The sequence below is a fragment of the Polyodon spathula genome, chromosome 8 (genome assembly GCF_017654505.1).
Source record: "Polyodon spathula isolate WHYD16114869_AA chromosome 8, ASM1765450v1, whole genome shotgun sequence".
In the NCBI taxonomy this organism is placed as follows: Eukaryota; Metazoa; Chordata; class Actinopteri; order Acipenseriformes; family Polyodontidae; genus Polyodon; species Polyodon spathula.
In genome coordinates this window covers 8352650-8366174 of record NC_054541.1, presented here as the reverse complement: position 1 = coordinate 8366174, position 13525 = coordinate 8352650, and the positions used below count along the sequence as shown (strand labels likewise).

At 38.7% G+C, this 13525-nt stretch overlaps 1 protein-coding gene across 1 annotated transcript; it reads left to right on the top strand.

Moving 5' to 3' along the window:
- The first annotated feature begins 89 nt into the window (after nt 1-89).
- Nucleotides 90-4481, top strand: LOC121319301 (pancreatic progenitor cell differentiation and proliferation factor A-like). Its single transcript, XM_041256584.1, has 6 exons — nt 90-263; nt 573-666; nt 2915-3007; nt 3287-3364; nt 3856-3952; nt 4161-4481. Exons 3-6 carry the CDS (start codon nt 2953-2955, stop codon nt 4282-4284), a joined length of 354 nt encoding a protein of 117 aa, XP_041112518.1. The 5' UTR covers nt 90-263; nt 573-666; nt 2915-2952; the 3' UTR covers nt 4285-4481.
- The last annotated feature ends 9044 nt before the right edge of the window (nt 4482-13525 follow it).

Here is a 13525-nt window from a genome sequence, read left to right as displayed (position 1 = left end):
CCGCCCCTTAACTCAGGCTTGAGGGGGGTGGAGAGCTATGACGTGAAAATCCGGCCAGTCTATATATACAGCGCACACGGACGCCTGCTCAAAATCACTTTGATTTTATTGGAAAGAAAGACGCAGGGTTGTACCCAGTATTTCCATTACAAATGGGCCCCGTTGCCTAGCGTTTATTTTCCTGAGCTTTGCCGTCTGAGATATTTTTGCTGTTTGGTGCTAACTAAAGAACTGGAACGCCGAAGAAACTAAAAAAAAAGCAAGTATGTAATTTTAAAGTTGGGTCGGGGGATTGGTATGTGCTGTGTTGTTGTGTTTTGGAAAATAATAAAAAAAAAAACACCTGCAAGGCAAATTGTCCGCAATGCCAATACTACATCCCATAATACCAATCGTTAACATTTATTCACGTGTGGTTTTGTTGGAAGCATTTGTATTTGTAATGTGTGAAATAGAAAACCCTTGTTTGCATTGAAGGAACGACGGTGGAGAATGTATGAATAATCGAAATGTGGAAGGCAGAGTGTTTTGTATTTTTCACTTTATAAGTAATTTTATTTCTTCTCTTCTAGGTTTGCCAAATAGTATGAATATCAAAAGACATTTCAGCAGTGAATCCAGGTTTCTAGTTTTCCAGACGTTCAGCAGTAAACACTTCTAGTGCAGGTATGCTTTTTGTTTCTATAAATGTTTAATGTAACTGCAATGTTTGTCCCTCGCAAACAGATACCGTCACGTATTTAGTATTTGCATCTGTTCTCACCTCTTACAGTGACTCGATTACACAGAAAACAATTATTTGAGATCAAACTGTTCTAAAAAAGAATATTTACTACAGGTTTATTTTGAGTACACTGACTTTACACATTGACCGTGCAATGGAATCTGTTTAACGTAAACGTAATACCGATCCACAAAAAGGGAAACAAAACTGAACCAGGTAACTACAGACCAGTAAGCCTGACTTCTATTATATGCAAACTTATGAAAACTATAATAAGATCCAAAATGGAAAATTACCTATATGGTAAAAGGGTCCTGGGAGACAGTCAACATGGTTTTAGGAAAGGGAGATCGTGTAACTAACTTGATTTTTTTTTTTGAGGATGCAACATCGATAATGGATAATTGCAAAGCATATGACATGGTTTATTTAGATTTCCAGAAAGCTTTTGACAAAGTCCCGCACAAAAAATTAATTCTCAAACTGAACGCAGTTGGGATTCAAGGAAATGCATGTACTTGGATTAGGGAGTGGTTAACATGTAGAAAACAAAGTACTGATTAGAGGAAAAACCTCAGAATGGAGTGTGGTAACCAGTGTAGTACCACAGGGATCAGTATTAGGTCCTCTGCTATTCCTAATCTACATTAATGATTTAGATTCTGGTATAGTAAGCAAACTTGTTAAATTTGCAGACGACACAAAAGTAGGAGGAGTGGCAAACACTGTTGCAGCAGCAAAGGTCATTCAAAATGATCTAGACAAGATTCAAAACTGGGCAGACACATGGCAAATGACATTTAATAGAGAAAAGTGTAAGGTACTGCACGCAGGAAATAAAAATGTACATTATAAATATCATATGGGAGATACTGAAATTGGAGAAGGAATCTATGAAAAAGACCTAGGAGTTTTTGTTGACTCAAATGTCTTCACCTGGACAAGGTGGGGAAGCTATAAAAAAGGCTAACAAGATGCTCGGATACATTGTGAAAAGTGTTGAATTTAAATCAAGGGAAGTAATGTTAACTGTACAATGCACTAGTAAGACCTCATCTTGAATATTGTGTTCAGTTCTGGTCACCTCGCTATAAAAAAGATATTGCTGCTCTAGAAAGAGTGCAAAGAAGAGCGACCAGAATTATTCTGGGCTTAAAAGGCATGTCATATGCAGACAGGCTAAAAGAGTTGAATCTGTTCAGTCTTGAACAAAGAAAACTACGCGGTGACCTAAATCAAGCATTCAAAATTCTAAAAGGTATTGATAATGTTGACCCAAGGGACTTTTTTGACCTGAAAAAAGAAACAAGGACCAGGGGTCACAAATGGAGATTAAACAAAGGGGCATTCAGAACAGAAAATAGGAGGCACTTTTTTACACAGAGAATTGTGAGGGCCTGGAATCAACTCCCCAGTAATGTTGTTGAAGCTGATTCCCTGGGATCCTTCAAGAAACTGCTTTAATGAGATTCTGGGATCAATAAGCTACTAACAATCAAATGAGCAAGATGAGCCGAATGGCTTCCTCTCGTTTGTAAACTTTGTTATGTTCTTAATTCAGATGTAGCATTGCAATGCTGAACAGCATTTTTCAAAGTGCTTTATTTTGGTAGACGGTGGACCTAAAATAAAACCCTCGATTCCTTTACAATATGGAGCGCACCCCCCCCCCTGCCCCTCAGTTTAAGATATGTTAATCTTAAACCTGTTCAGCTTGGAAAATCAAATATTTGTGTTTACTGTTCAAGGTTTTAGTCCATGAAGTATAGCCACACACTGCACCTCTTGGGCCTGCCCTGCCTGACACTGTACATGGTTGCTTTCATGAGGGGTCAGTTCAGTGCCATAGTGTCCTTCACCTAAGTTCTAATTTTAAAACTGCCTTGTCCCGTGCAAGTGGTGCCAAGAAAGGTAATCTAATCCTTGCCACAGTGAAATTCAACCCGAATGTCCAGCTGTCTTAAATTCCTGTTCTTGCTTGTTTTGCCAGGGTATATTAAGACTTAAAAAAAAAAAAAAAAAAAAAAAACCACACACACACAACCTCCATCTACCACACCTCAAGAAGCTTGTTCATTATTTGAAGTTTGTTTATTGTATGGCATTGCATTTACTATCTAATCTGTGATTGTGTGGTTTTACTTGGTGTTAATAAAATGGCATATGACTCTGTCTTCCACCCCCCACCAGGGTTTACCATCCCAGTACCGTGTGAAAAGATCAGGAAGATGGCATCAATTCCCTCAATCGGCTCACTTGTTGCAACCCACGATTATTACCGAAGTAAGCTTGAGGCTGGATATGCAGTATTTTGGTCTAGGTTATCCAGTCTTGACCTGATTGGTGGCAAAGCAGTAATGTTTGACTGATGGAGGTGGATGTCATGACTAAACATGTAATCATAGTGGCTAATCCTATATTTTATAAATCCTAGTCCTACATGTGAAAACATGCACTTTACACATGACTTGCATTGTTAAATGTAAGCGCTTCTAGGTTTCATGTTGCAGGTCTGACAATAGTTGACTTTTTTTTTTTTTTTTTTTTTTTTCCCCTTTGCAGGGCGCCTGGGTTCTAACTCAAGTAGCAGCTCTTGTGGAAGTTCTGAATATGTTGGAGAGGTCATTCCACACCATCCCGGTGAGCAGCGGCTTGTAACTGAAATACACAGCTACATGCAATGTTTGCATCACTGTTGCAAGCAGACCAAAAGGCTGCTGTGGAATGTCATTCATATTTGCAGGTGTGCATGACTTGCTTGGTACAATAGTTGGTATTTGTCACTTCTGCACTTGTAGTCCTCCTGACCGAGGTTTCAAATGCCTGTGGCCATCCTCACCTTTCTGACAGTATATTTGTTCAGTGGATTGGTTTGATAATTGTCAGCTCCCATGCTTTCTAGAGATTGCGGACGGGACGACGACAGGGTGGGGGGTAGCAGCAGTGGTTGTGTCTCCACATTGGCATGAGCAGCAGCAAATGCTGGGTTGTCTGACTACACCTTGATCATGACCAACCTCTTGTTGGTGTAGGGAAGTCTCTTAAGAACTGTGAAGTACATAGTTGGTAGGAATCTATCACTTGCATGTTAGCCTGAACCCCCGCATTTTATTAATTTGATTTATTTGCAGGTCTGCCAAAATCTGATCCTGGTCACTGGTGGTCCAGCTTCTTCTTTGGGAAACCAAACCAGCCAACTATGACCACATTGACAGAATCCCCAAATAAGCAAGTTGACTTTTCTTTATATATACATACATACATACATACATACATACATACATACATACATACATACATACATACAGATTTTTTTAAAAACATTTTTTATATATAATCCATCCAGTCACATGCACAAAGGTTAAGGCTGTGTGTGAGACGTGATCATGACTCATTGTGGTTTTTTTTTTTTTTTAATTTTTGTTTTAAATTGTAGATCTGGAACCTTTCACTTGTCTAATGACAAAGTGACCTGTGGCCTTGCTAAGGATTTGATGACGAAACCAAGCCCAAGCAAGGCCAGTGAGCCCAGCAAACCAGAGGCTGGGGCTTCATCCTAAACCTGGAACTGCGCTCCGGAATTCCATTCTGAGTAACGCTAGGGACGGAGAGCACCATTACATGTATTGCTTTAAAGGCTGCTTTTTGGGTTTTTTAAACAAAAAAGCAAACTTTTTACATCTCCTGTAACGCCTTTTTTTTTTTTTCTTACCATCTTGGGTTTTGCAGATTAATAAAATAGCCTTCAGCAGCCTGATTTTTGGATTTGTTGTTTTGGTTTGAACAAAGTGTTAAATTGTTTATAGTTTCTAAAATGTGTTTAAGGCAAGGTGTTTTAAGAAATGGTATAAAAGCACTTCTACAGCCCAAAAGTGATATCTTAATACAAAGGTTGTCTAATGTAGTACTTGGTACTGTATCTTGGAAGCAGTTTCATACAGACATTCAAGTTTTTATAAGCTAATGGCAGCTATGTTTGTCAGGAAAAAGAAAGCCTGTGTGCCCATAGCTCTAAAATGCACTTGGGGAATGCAACCAAATGTTCCAACACTGCCGTTTAGAGTTTACAGAAGGGAGAATTGGCAAAAGACACTAGCTTGATTCATAAGCAGACAGCGCCTTGCTTTTGCTGAAATTGCTGGTCTTAAAAGCTGAACAATGGTGACTCTGCCTTAATGCCCAGATCAGCACCAACTAATCTTCTAATTCACTGAACATCCAGTATTAAACAGTAGGCTTAGTAGCCGGTGTTGTATGTTACAAATGCAGTGTTGGCTTATGTAGATTTGTACAGCTGCAAAGTCCTATCTGTGACAGAACAGTACATGGATCTGAGGCTGTATACAGTGCGAGTGTAAAATTAATACATGTTTTAAAGTGTAATGGTATTTAGATTTGTTTTGTATGTCACAGATCCCAGAGAATTATAAAATGTTGGAATAGTATACAAAATGATATACACATTTACAAAAACTATTTTCTAATTACTGATGAAACACTTTGAAGTAGTTTCCATGGGTGCCACTAATCTTTTACATTACCTGTTTTTCTGCACCTGGCAGTGATTGCTGAAATAGCTTTGTTAAAGTGTTTCAGCCAGGTATTGTAGAATTATGTAACATGGTCCTGCCAAAAGCTGGCTCAACCTATTCCCCATTACTGGGAAACTGCAAAGTGGGTAAGTGAGCTCAACATGCTGTGTTTTATTTGCTGTTTAGTGTTTTACTTCAAGTTTTTGTGCTGATTCTACACTTCTGTGTGTTTGTTCTTGAGCTATAACACTATCAATGAACCAAGTGATTTAATATGTACGCTCCTTTCCCCCTCTTAGTTCAAAGTTTGGCCTGCTGCCTGGTTTTCTAATGGGGGGGGGGGGGGCGATGACGCATTTTGCCTTTTAGAGCATCGGTCATGAGCAGCACGTAGTCCCTCTGTCTTCTGAAGCCAGTCTTTTGTAATTCAGTAACATTAAAACACGCATGGTTTTCCTCTTCCTTCATTAGCACAGACCCTACAAAGTTCCTTTGTGGTTTTAAAAAAAAAAAAAAAAAAAATGGCTAATACAATTTTATCCTATTTTTCTGATGAAACCTTGCCAGTATTGGAGTTCTGTCCCAAACTTCTGAAAAATGCACTGCTCAACCAACTTTTCTCCACAGCTGTTGGAAAAAGTGTTAGGGTTTTAATTATGAAAACAGATGACAATGTAACACTTGAGTTGTGAGACTGTCCAGCTAAGTGGTAATTCAACATTTTATCAATCATACATCCTGCAACTAGGATATTTAACTGTTTAATATCTTACCCCTGTGGGATACTGTGGTGTGTCCACAGCCACACACCAACAATACAATGTTACCACTGCAGAATCTCCTGCCTCTATCTCTAGCACCAAGTCCATTACTTATGCTCTGTGGGGTAGGGGGTATAGTGGAGGCACTTGTAGGTACTGTACATACTTAAAAAACCTGTGGACACAGATACTACAAATCTAAAAACACTATTGACATTGATTTGCATGGTGCTTCTCAAAATTTGGACTATTATCTGATCCCCTTTAAAAGTACCTGGTCTGGTGTGGTGTCCCATACGTAAAAAAAAAAAAAAAAAAAAAAAAAAAAAGCTGTACCCAACATAGCAGTGAAACACACCAAAGTAGATTAGTCTAGGATAAAACAGGGAAATTATGATTAATAGAGACGCTATAGTTTAAAAATGCTAAGCCAGCTTTTTACCAAAGAACTTATGCAATGTGCTTTAGCCATTACATATTGTGTTATCTACATTGAATGTGGTTAATTCACAGCCCCCTAGAAACCTTATCATGACTTCTAGGGGTTCACAATCCCCACTGTGAGGACCCATGCATAACCACAAGTACTAGAAGGGTCTCTTGAGCTGTGAATTGTGTCAATGAATTGTGCTGTGGATAGGTCCCTTCCCAGTGGAAAGTTACTGGCATGTATAAAGCCGTCAGCGATGTGTATATTACTCTTTTGCGTCAGCGCTGTTATCACAAGGAGCAATCAAGATGCATTAAGCAAGCTGGGTGACACAATTAAGTTTTCCCACGCTCAAAGGAAGCCCCACTATTATACGTGACAGTACAAGACAACATAACAGCAAACCCAGCTGAAACACCTGCTGTGAATTCATTTTTAATAAAGAAAAGGGGAGAGTACAGGGTTTTGAGTCACCATGCTACCTAAAGAAAACGTTATGTCAATGATTTTGCTTTGCATGTTTCTTCAAGTGTGGTCTGTAACATAAGGAGAGCCCTTCCTTTTACAGGAAATACTGGTTCCTTAACATCTTTGCAGGACGTTTATGTCAGTTCATCCTTTATTTGTATTTTTACAAATGCATTCCCATTGATTGCTTTACTGATAGACTGATATAGTTTACTGCAAGTTTTTCATCTTTTTTTTAAGGTGGGTGACGAGTCATCGTATAGTTCTGTGAGAAAAGGAGATGTTTTAGCCTGCATGCATCCAGTAGAATACTTGAAATCATTAGTACCGGGGTATTCATCTCTCACAACCTGCTTAAGCATATAGATAAATATATCAAAAAGTAAACGAAACAGTATGGTCTCAGTATTTTATTCACTGTTTTTAATGCAGATGTTGTTAATGTATATTTTGGATTGTTTGGTACAGTAACTCGTCAGATGAATAGCAGCTGCTCCAACGGGGGGAGGAAACGTCTGCCTTTGAACACTGGAGTGAAAACAAAGGGTTCAGCTAGAAATCATGATCCAACCCATGCCTTTCACAACTTGCAGAACACAAAAACCACACATGAAGTTGCTGCTTGTGCATTTACAGCAATATAAGTTATATAACTTATCCAGAAATAATGAGGCAACATTGTGCAAAACACAATAGGAAGCTTTTATTGGAGTGCAACGTTTGCACAACCTTTCTTACTGTTATTGTTTCAAAACAAGGTTGTTAATTTAATGTCCTCTGCAGTCACCAACAATGGGCTGACATGCTCCAAGGAGCTGTAGAAATGCTGATTTGTTGGAACACCATAACATGCTGTCAGCAGACACATGCGTGGGAGACACATGCACTTTCTGTTACGACTGAACTCTGTCCTTTGCTTTTACTGCTTTTGTTGGCTCAGCGCACTGTGTCGGAAATGTCAACATCTCCATTTGGGATCAGGGAGAAGAGTTAGGGAGCGTTTAAAGTATTCAGAGGCCCCATACAAAAATTCGACTTTGGGGATATGCTGTATGACATGGTCAACCGTGCAACGTTAACAGAACTTATGATAAACATTAAATCCATATACTGTGTATACAGTGGTCAATGCATGCTGTAAGAACGTTTTCAAAAATTCCTGCTAGACACAACGGCTCAGAAATATTTAACACAAATTATTTTACTTTTGTTAGGGCTAATCCCTATGTGTCATGCACTACTTAATCAGTAACTAACTTTTATAAGTGTTGCTAGAGTTAACTATTGAAACCAAGGTCCCTCTATTAGTAATACTGTAATACATGGCAGGGACATTTCATGAGTAGAACATTAAGAAACTGTTTGCTGCTTCTCTGCTCTTACTGCAGCTGATCAAGGCCTGGCTAGCAGGCACTGACCACTTTGCAATGATGCTGTGGAAAAGCACCCTCCTGATTGACAGTATCTGAAATGTTGCATTTAGGCAGTGCATTCTGCTGGGTTATTGTTTGATAGTGAAACCTGTGTCAGATCTTCCTCTTCCATGTGTCCACCTGTTAGACTTCCTTGTTCTTCAGTACATATTTACTATATTTAAAGCCTCAGCCTTACAAGTTTAAACTGTGCCCTACATGATGCAATGTAACTGAACAACATTCTCAGACCTCCTTTAACAGCTTGCAGGGAAACAAGGCCACTGGGCATTCTCAGTAAGTCTTCCCTTTGTTTATAAGGTTATGTAGAGCAAAGGTCACCCTGCACGAAAAATCTTAATTCAGATTTAACTGACAAGATCCAGTTAAGCCTTACATGCTGTACCTGTCTAGACACAGAAACCATGCATAAGTTAGATTACTCAGGATTTCTTCACAGTTGTGTATCCCTGGGCTAATTTGTTTCCCCTTTCAAACTGGCCTTTTGTTTTGCTTTAGAGACTGAAAAGTGTTCTGAACATATACAGCCAGTGTTAGTATGAGGGGGTTTAAATACATACCAGGTGATAAAGCCTGAAAAACAGGCTAATAATTCCTCATCGGCATTTTCTTGGTTCCATTTAAGCTCAGTAACTGTATTTATAATGCTTTTTTTGAGGAATAAATCATGCCAACGTTGGGCAGAGTAAATCTGCTCCACTGTTCTGTAGCTTTGTAACGCAAACCATTTTAAAACTGAGGTCATAGAACACCTGTTCAGAAAGGGACTGTCATGTGGATACAATAATATTTTCTGATGTTGCTGATCCTTTTGTGTGGGCTAAAAAAAAAACCAGCCCGCTTGCGCTGTCGCTATTTCACCGTGCCAGAGATTGACCTTGCCATCCAATATATTTATACCACTATATTTTCTCAAGTTGGCTGTGGCTGTGTGCATGCCAATCATCTCCCATGCTGCTTGAGATACGCAGAACTGGAAGCGCATGGCTTGGTGCCAGCAATGTAAACACACATAAACCCAACAGGTGCGGTTGCTATATCATGGAAAAAGATCGTGCTGGACTGGCACAGCTCTGCATTGTTGACTGGCGCACTGATATGACACAATACTGACCTCTTCATAAGGCAACGCTTGTTAACAGAAAAAGTAAATATATCAATATAAGATTAACAAATAACAAACAATACATGTACTGTATTAAAATAAAGAAGAAACAGATTATATGTGCATAGATAAGTAGCTTGTTTTCAGCAATACTTTTTCCATCCAGCCTGAAACATCCTGACAATTGATTTTTGTGTACCTACATTAACTTTTTCTATTTGACTGTGCACCTTTTGATACAGACGTTTTCCTATATATCTTTAAAAAAAAAAAAAAATTATGTCTCAATCCTAAAATTCTAGGTGATGCATAACTTTTGACCATAGCAGTACATATAGCTAAAAAAATATGTTGCATAAAGTATGATGAGAGACAACCTGCTTTCAACCACACAGAATCAGGTGTCAAAACAACAAGGCTGTGAATAATCAGTGAGGTGGGACGAGTGGCTGACAGACTAGCCAATACGGCTCTGATCAATCTTCCTCATCTCACTGTCCAATGGCGTGCAGTGTCACCCCACATTGAAATAACCAAAGAAGTGCAACATCAGCACTCGCATGCTGGAGCGAGCTGTACACAGTGCTTTTCAGAAATCCCTTTGGTTTACCGAGTGCTGAAGCTTCACGCTCGCTGTCAAACCCTGTTATATTCCACGAATGATCACACTGTAGCTTGCCTGTGTAATGATATCTAAAGCAATGCAGGTGTCTCATTCAGCTATTCAAGCAGCCTGCCAGCATCATGGTTTGAAATGAATATCATGGTTTGAAATGAGACTTGAAATGAATATCAGCCAAGAAGCATTCATCAGTGTTGTATCATCGCTCAGATATATCATATACTGATAACAGGTCGTTTTCCTGTTCATGTGCTATGCACGTGCATATATCTGTTTACTTTTTTTTTTGCATACAAATTGATAAGAATTACATAAATATTTATATGGGTCATTTTACAATTGCGGTGCATTTTATGTTGCATTTATGAAATATAACACAGTATCAGAATAAATAAATAAATGTTGCTTTTGTGAGTCACAAATACATTTAATGGTCAAACGTGCAGATTATTATATTATATCTTAATATTATTTTAGCTTCTTAAGACCATGGGTCGATCTGTCATTTAACAGATCAAACTACTCAACTAAATAAGGAGACCAAGACACTCAGTTAAATGTTATAATTAACAACTAGTAAATTTTCTAATATATATATATATATATTATATATACTATAATATATAACTCATAATATATATATATATATATATATATATCCGCGAAATTGCACATAAAATGTCAAGCACAGTTTTTGTTATTAAACATTGAGCAGAGGTGTGAAATGATTGCAGTCTTGCAAAACAGACATCCTGCCACAAGGGGGCACCAGAGGTGGATGATAGATAGAGAAGCATATAGCTTTTTTTTTTTTTTAATTTACGGTTATCTATCTAACAATGTTTTACTTATCTTTATGTTTTGGTTATAGCTATTAGAAAGTTCATCAGCAGCTTTGAATTTAGCTTCCAAACCCCATGATCTCGGATTTCTTCCTGTTCAATCTATACATTACTCGATGACACTGTTAAGAATCTCCCTCATTGAAAATTACTGTATCCCAGATACAAACAGTCTGCACTGTTTGTAGCAGAGAAGGTGGCCCTCTGGTGGTATAAAAGGACTCTGCACCTAGTTCACCCAAACCATATTGTATGTTCACATGTAATACCATATATATATATATATATATACACACACACACACACATTATGCATTTATATAGCACAGAACTACTCCACACGATTTATTTTTGCAGCCACTATTGTGTATAGATCCTCCTTTAAAATATTCAGCTAGGTGTGCGTTAGTGCTAATGTGATCGCGCCTCAGCTGGGAGGTTCTACTGGTCTCTTATACCCAGTCCTGGGAAGTCTGGTACAACTCTCTAGTTTCCAGACCAGCTGCTTGAATTCAGGACGCGCATCTGTTTTCTTCTCCCAGCAGGACATCATGATGTCATAGACATCCTGGGGACAGTTGTCAGGACATGGCATCCGGTACCCTTTCGCCACTTCCAGGAAGACATGATTAGGCATCCCTGCATAAAACAAGGGGGGAATTTAATGACAGGAAATTAATTTTAGCTCACTGATATTTTGTTGAAAAATAGTTCCTGCTGTCCATAACAATACAGCTATATTGTAAAGTGTATTTAAAGTCATCAGTACTACAGATATGGCCAACCGTTGTGCATCACTCTATAGAATTAACTAACTTTGCTTCAGAAAGTCAAATGAAACATGCTGAATAATGTTACGTTAACATATTGAATTACATACCTCTTTGTAGCTTTCCATATACTATTTTTAATAAAATCGGAAAAATGTGATATTTCAAAATCTAACATGAAATACTGTACTATTATTATGGCTTCCAGTAGACGTTTGCAACATCATTTAGTAGTTTCACAATGTTAAATAAAAGATCTAAATCTAATGTGTGTATATATATATTATATATATATATATATATATATATATATATATATATATATATATATATATAATATGTACTGTAAGTATTTTCTCACTATAAGATTGACAGAAGCACTTAAATGTTCATTTTTGTGAATTTCCTGTTAGTTTCAATTTCACTGTCTTGTGTTGTTTCGACAGAAGCTACTCAAATCTAAATAAAGGTGCATATTGACAAGGTCTACCTGGGTAAGGCATCTGACCATAGGTAACAATTTCATACAGAAAAATCCCAAATGACCACACGTCAGATTTGACAGAAAAGAGCCCGTGGCTTATCGCTTCCGGAGCAGACCACTTGTAGGGAATCCGCTTCTCGTTAGACAAGTAAAATTCATCCTTAAAGGAAAAGCAAAAGCTTGAACACTCCACCCTTAAGGGAAAAGCAAAAGTATGTCTGGATTTCAGAAATCTCCAATGCACCCTGTAGCACCAAACCCCCTTGTCTCCATCAATCCAATACACTCAGCACTGCCTATGCATGCATGCATCTCTCCAGTGCACTCAACAGTGTCTATACATGCATGCATCACTCCAGTGCACTCAGCAGTGTCTATACATGCTTGCATCACTCCAGTGCACTCAGCAGTGTCTATACATGCATGCATCTCTCCAGTGCACTCAGCAATGTCTATAAATGCATGCTTGACTTGGTTATTGCTGCGAGCATGTCAAAACAGGAGTTAAGAGTTAAAAAGGCTAACAGATCAGCAGACTGAACCTATATGTAACTCCACCTCAATGATCTATATTTTACAGCACATTATTTTGAAAAGCAGAGCTGCAAGGGATGAGATCTGTGATGTGCATTACTGAGCTGGGGGCTGATCGTCCACCCCATTTAACATTAAACCTCAAAGCAGCTTGTTTTAGTTCACATGCACAGTAGTGTTGCACTTCCTTATGTTTACACTATACTGTGCTTAATCATGTTTTCTCCAGTGCTTTATCATTCTTCTTAACCATGATGTGACATGTTTTTGCCCTTTGTTGTTTCTGTTCTTCAGTAAAATTTTCTTTGCTCGTATCACACTCCATTAAACTTAGGTTAGTTACCTTAATTGCCCGAGCCAATCCAAAATCCGCTACTTTGCAGATGCCGTTTTCCCCGACCAGAACGTTTCGCGCTGCCAAGTCACGGTGGATGAAGTTCTTGGATTCAAGGTAGGACATCCCATAGGCGACTTGGCTTGACATGTCTAGAAGGTGAGGCAAGCTTAATGTGCTGCCCTCCGTACCTGAGAAACAAACTCTTAGCACTGGAACATGAGAATCACTGAGAAACAGAACTGTATACTGCAAGGGTGGGCAACCCAGGTCCTGGAGGGCCGGTGTCCCTCCTGGTTTTTGTTCCAGCTGTACCCTAAATTACTTAATTGGACCAATTAAGTGCTTATTAGAAGCTTAACTGGTCAGCTGGAACAAACACCAGGAGGGTCACTGGCCCTCCAGAACCAGGGTTGCCCACCTCTGATATACAGTGTGTGCCAATGTCAAGCTGTGCCCCTGGTCTCACAGAGGGCCTTTATGTCAA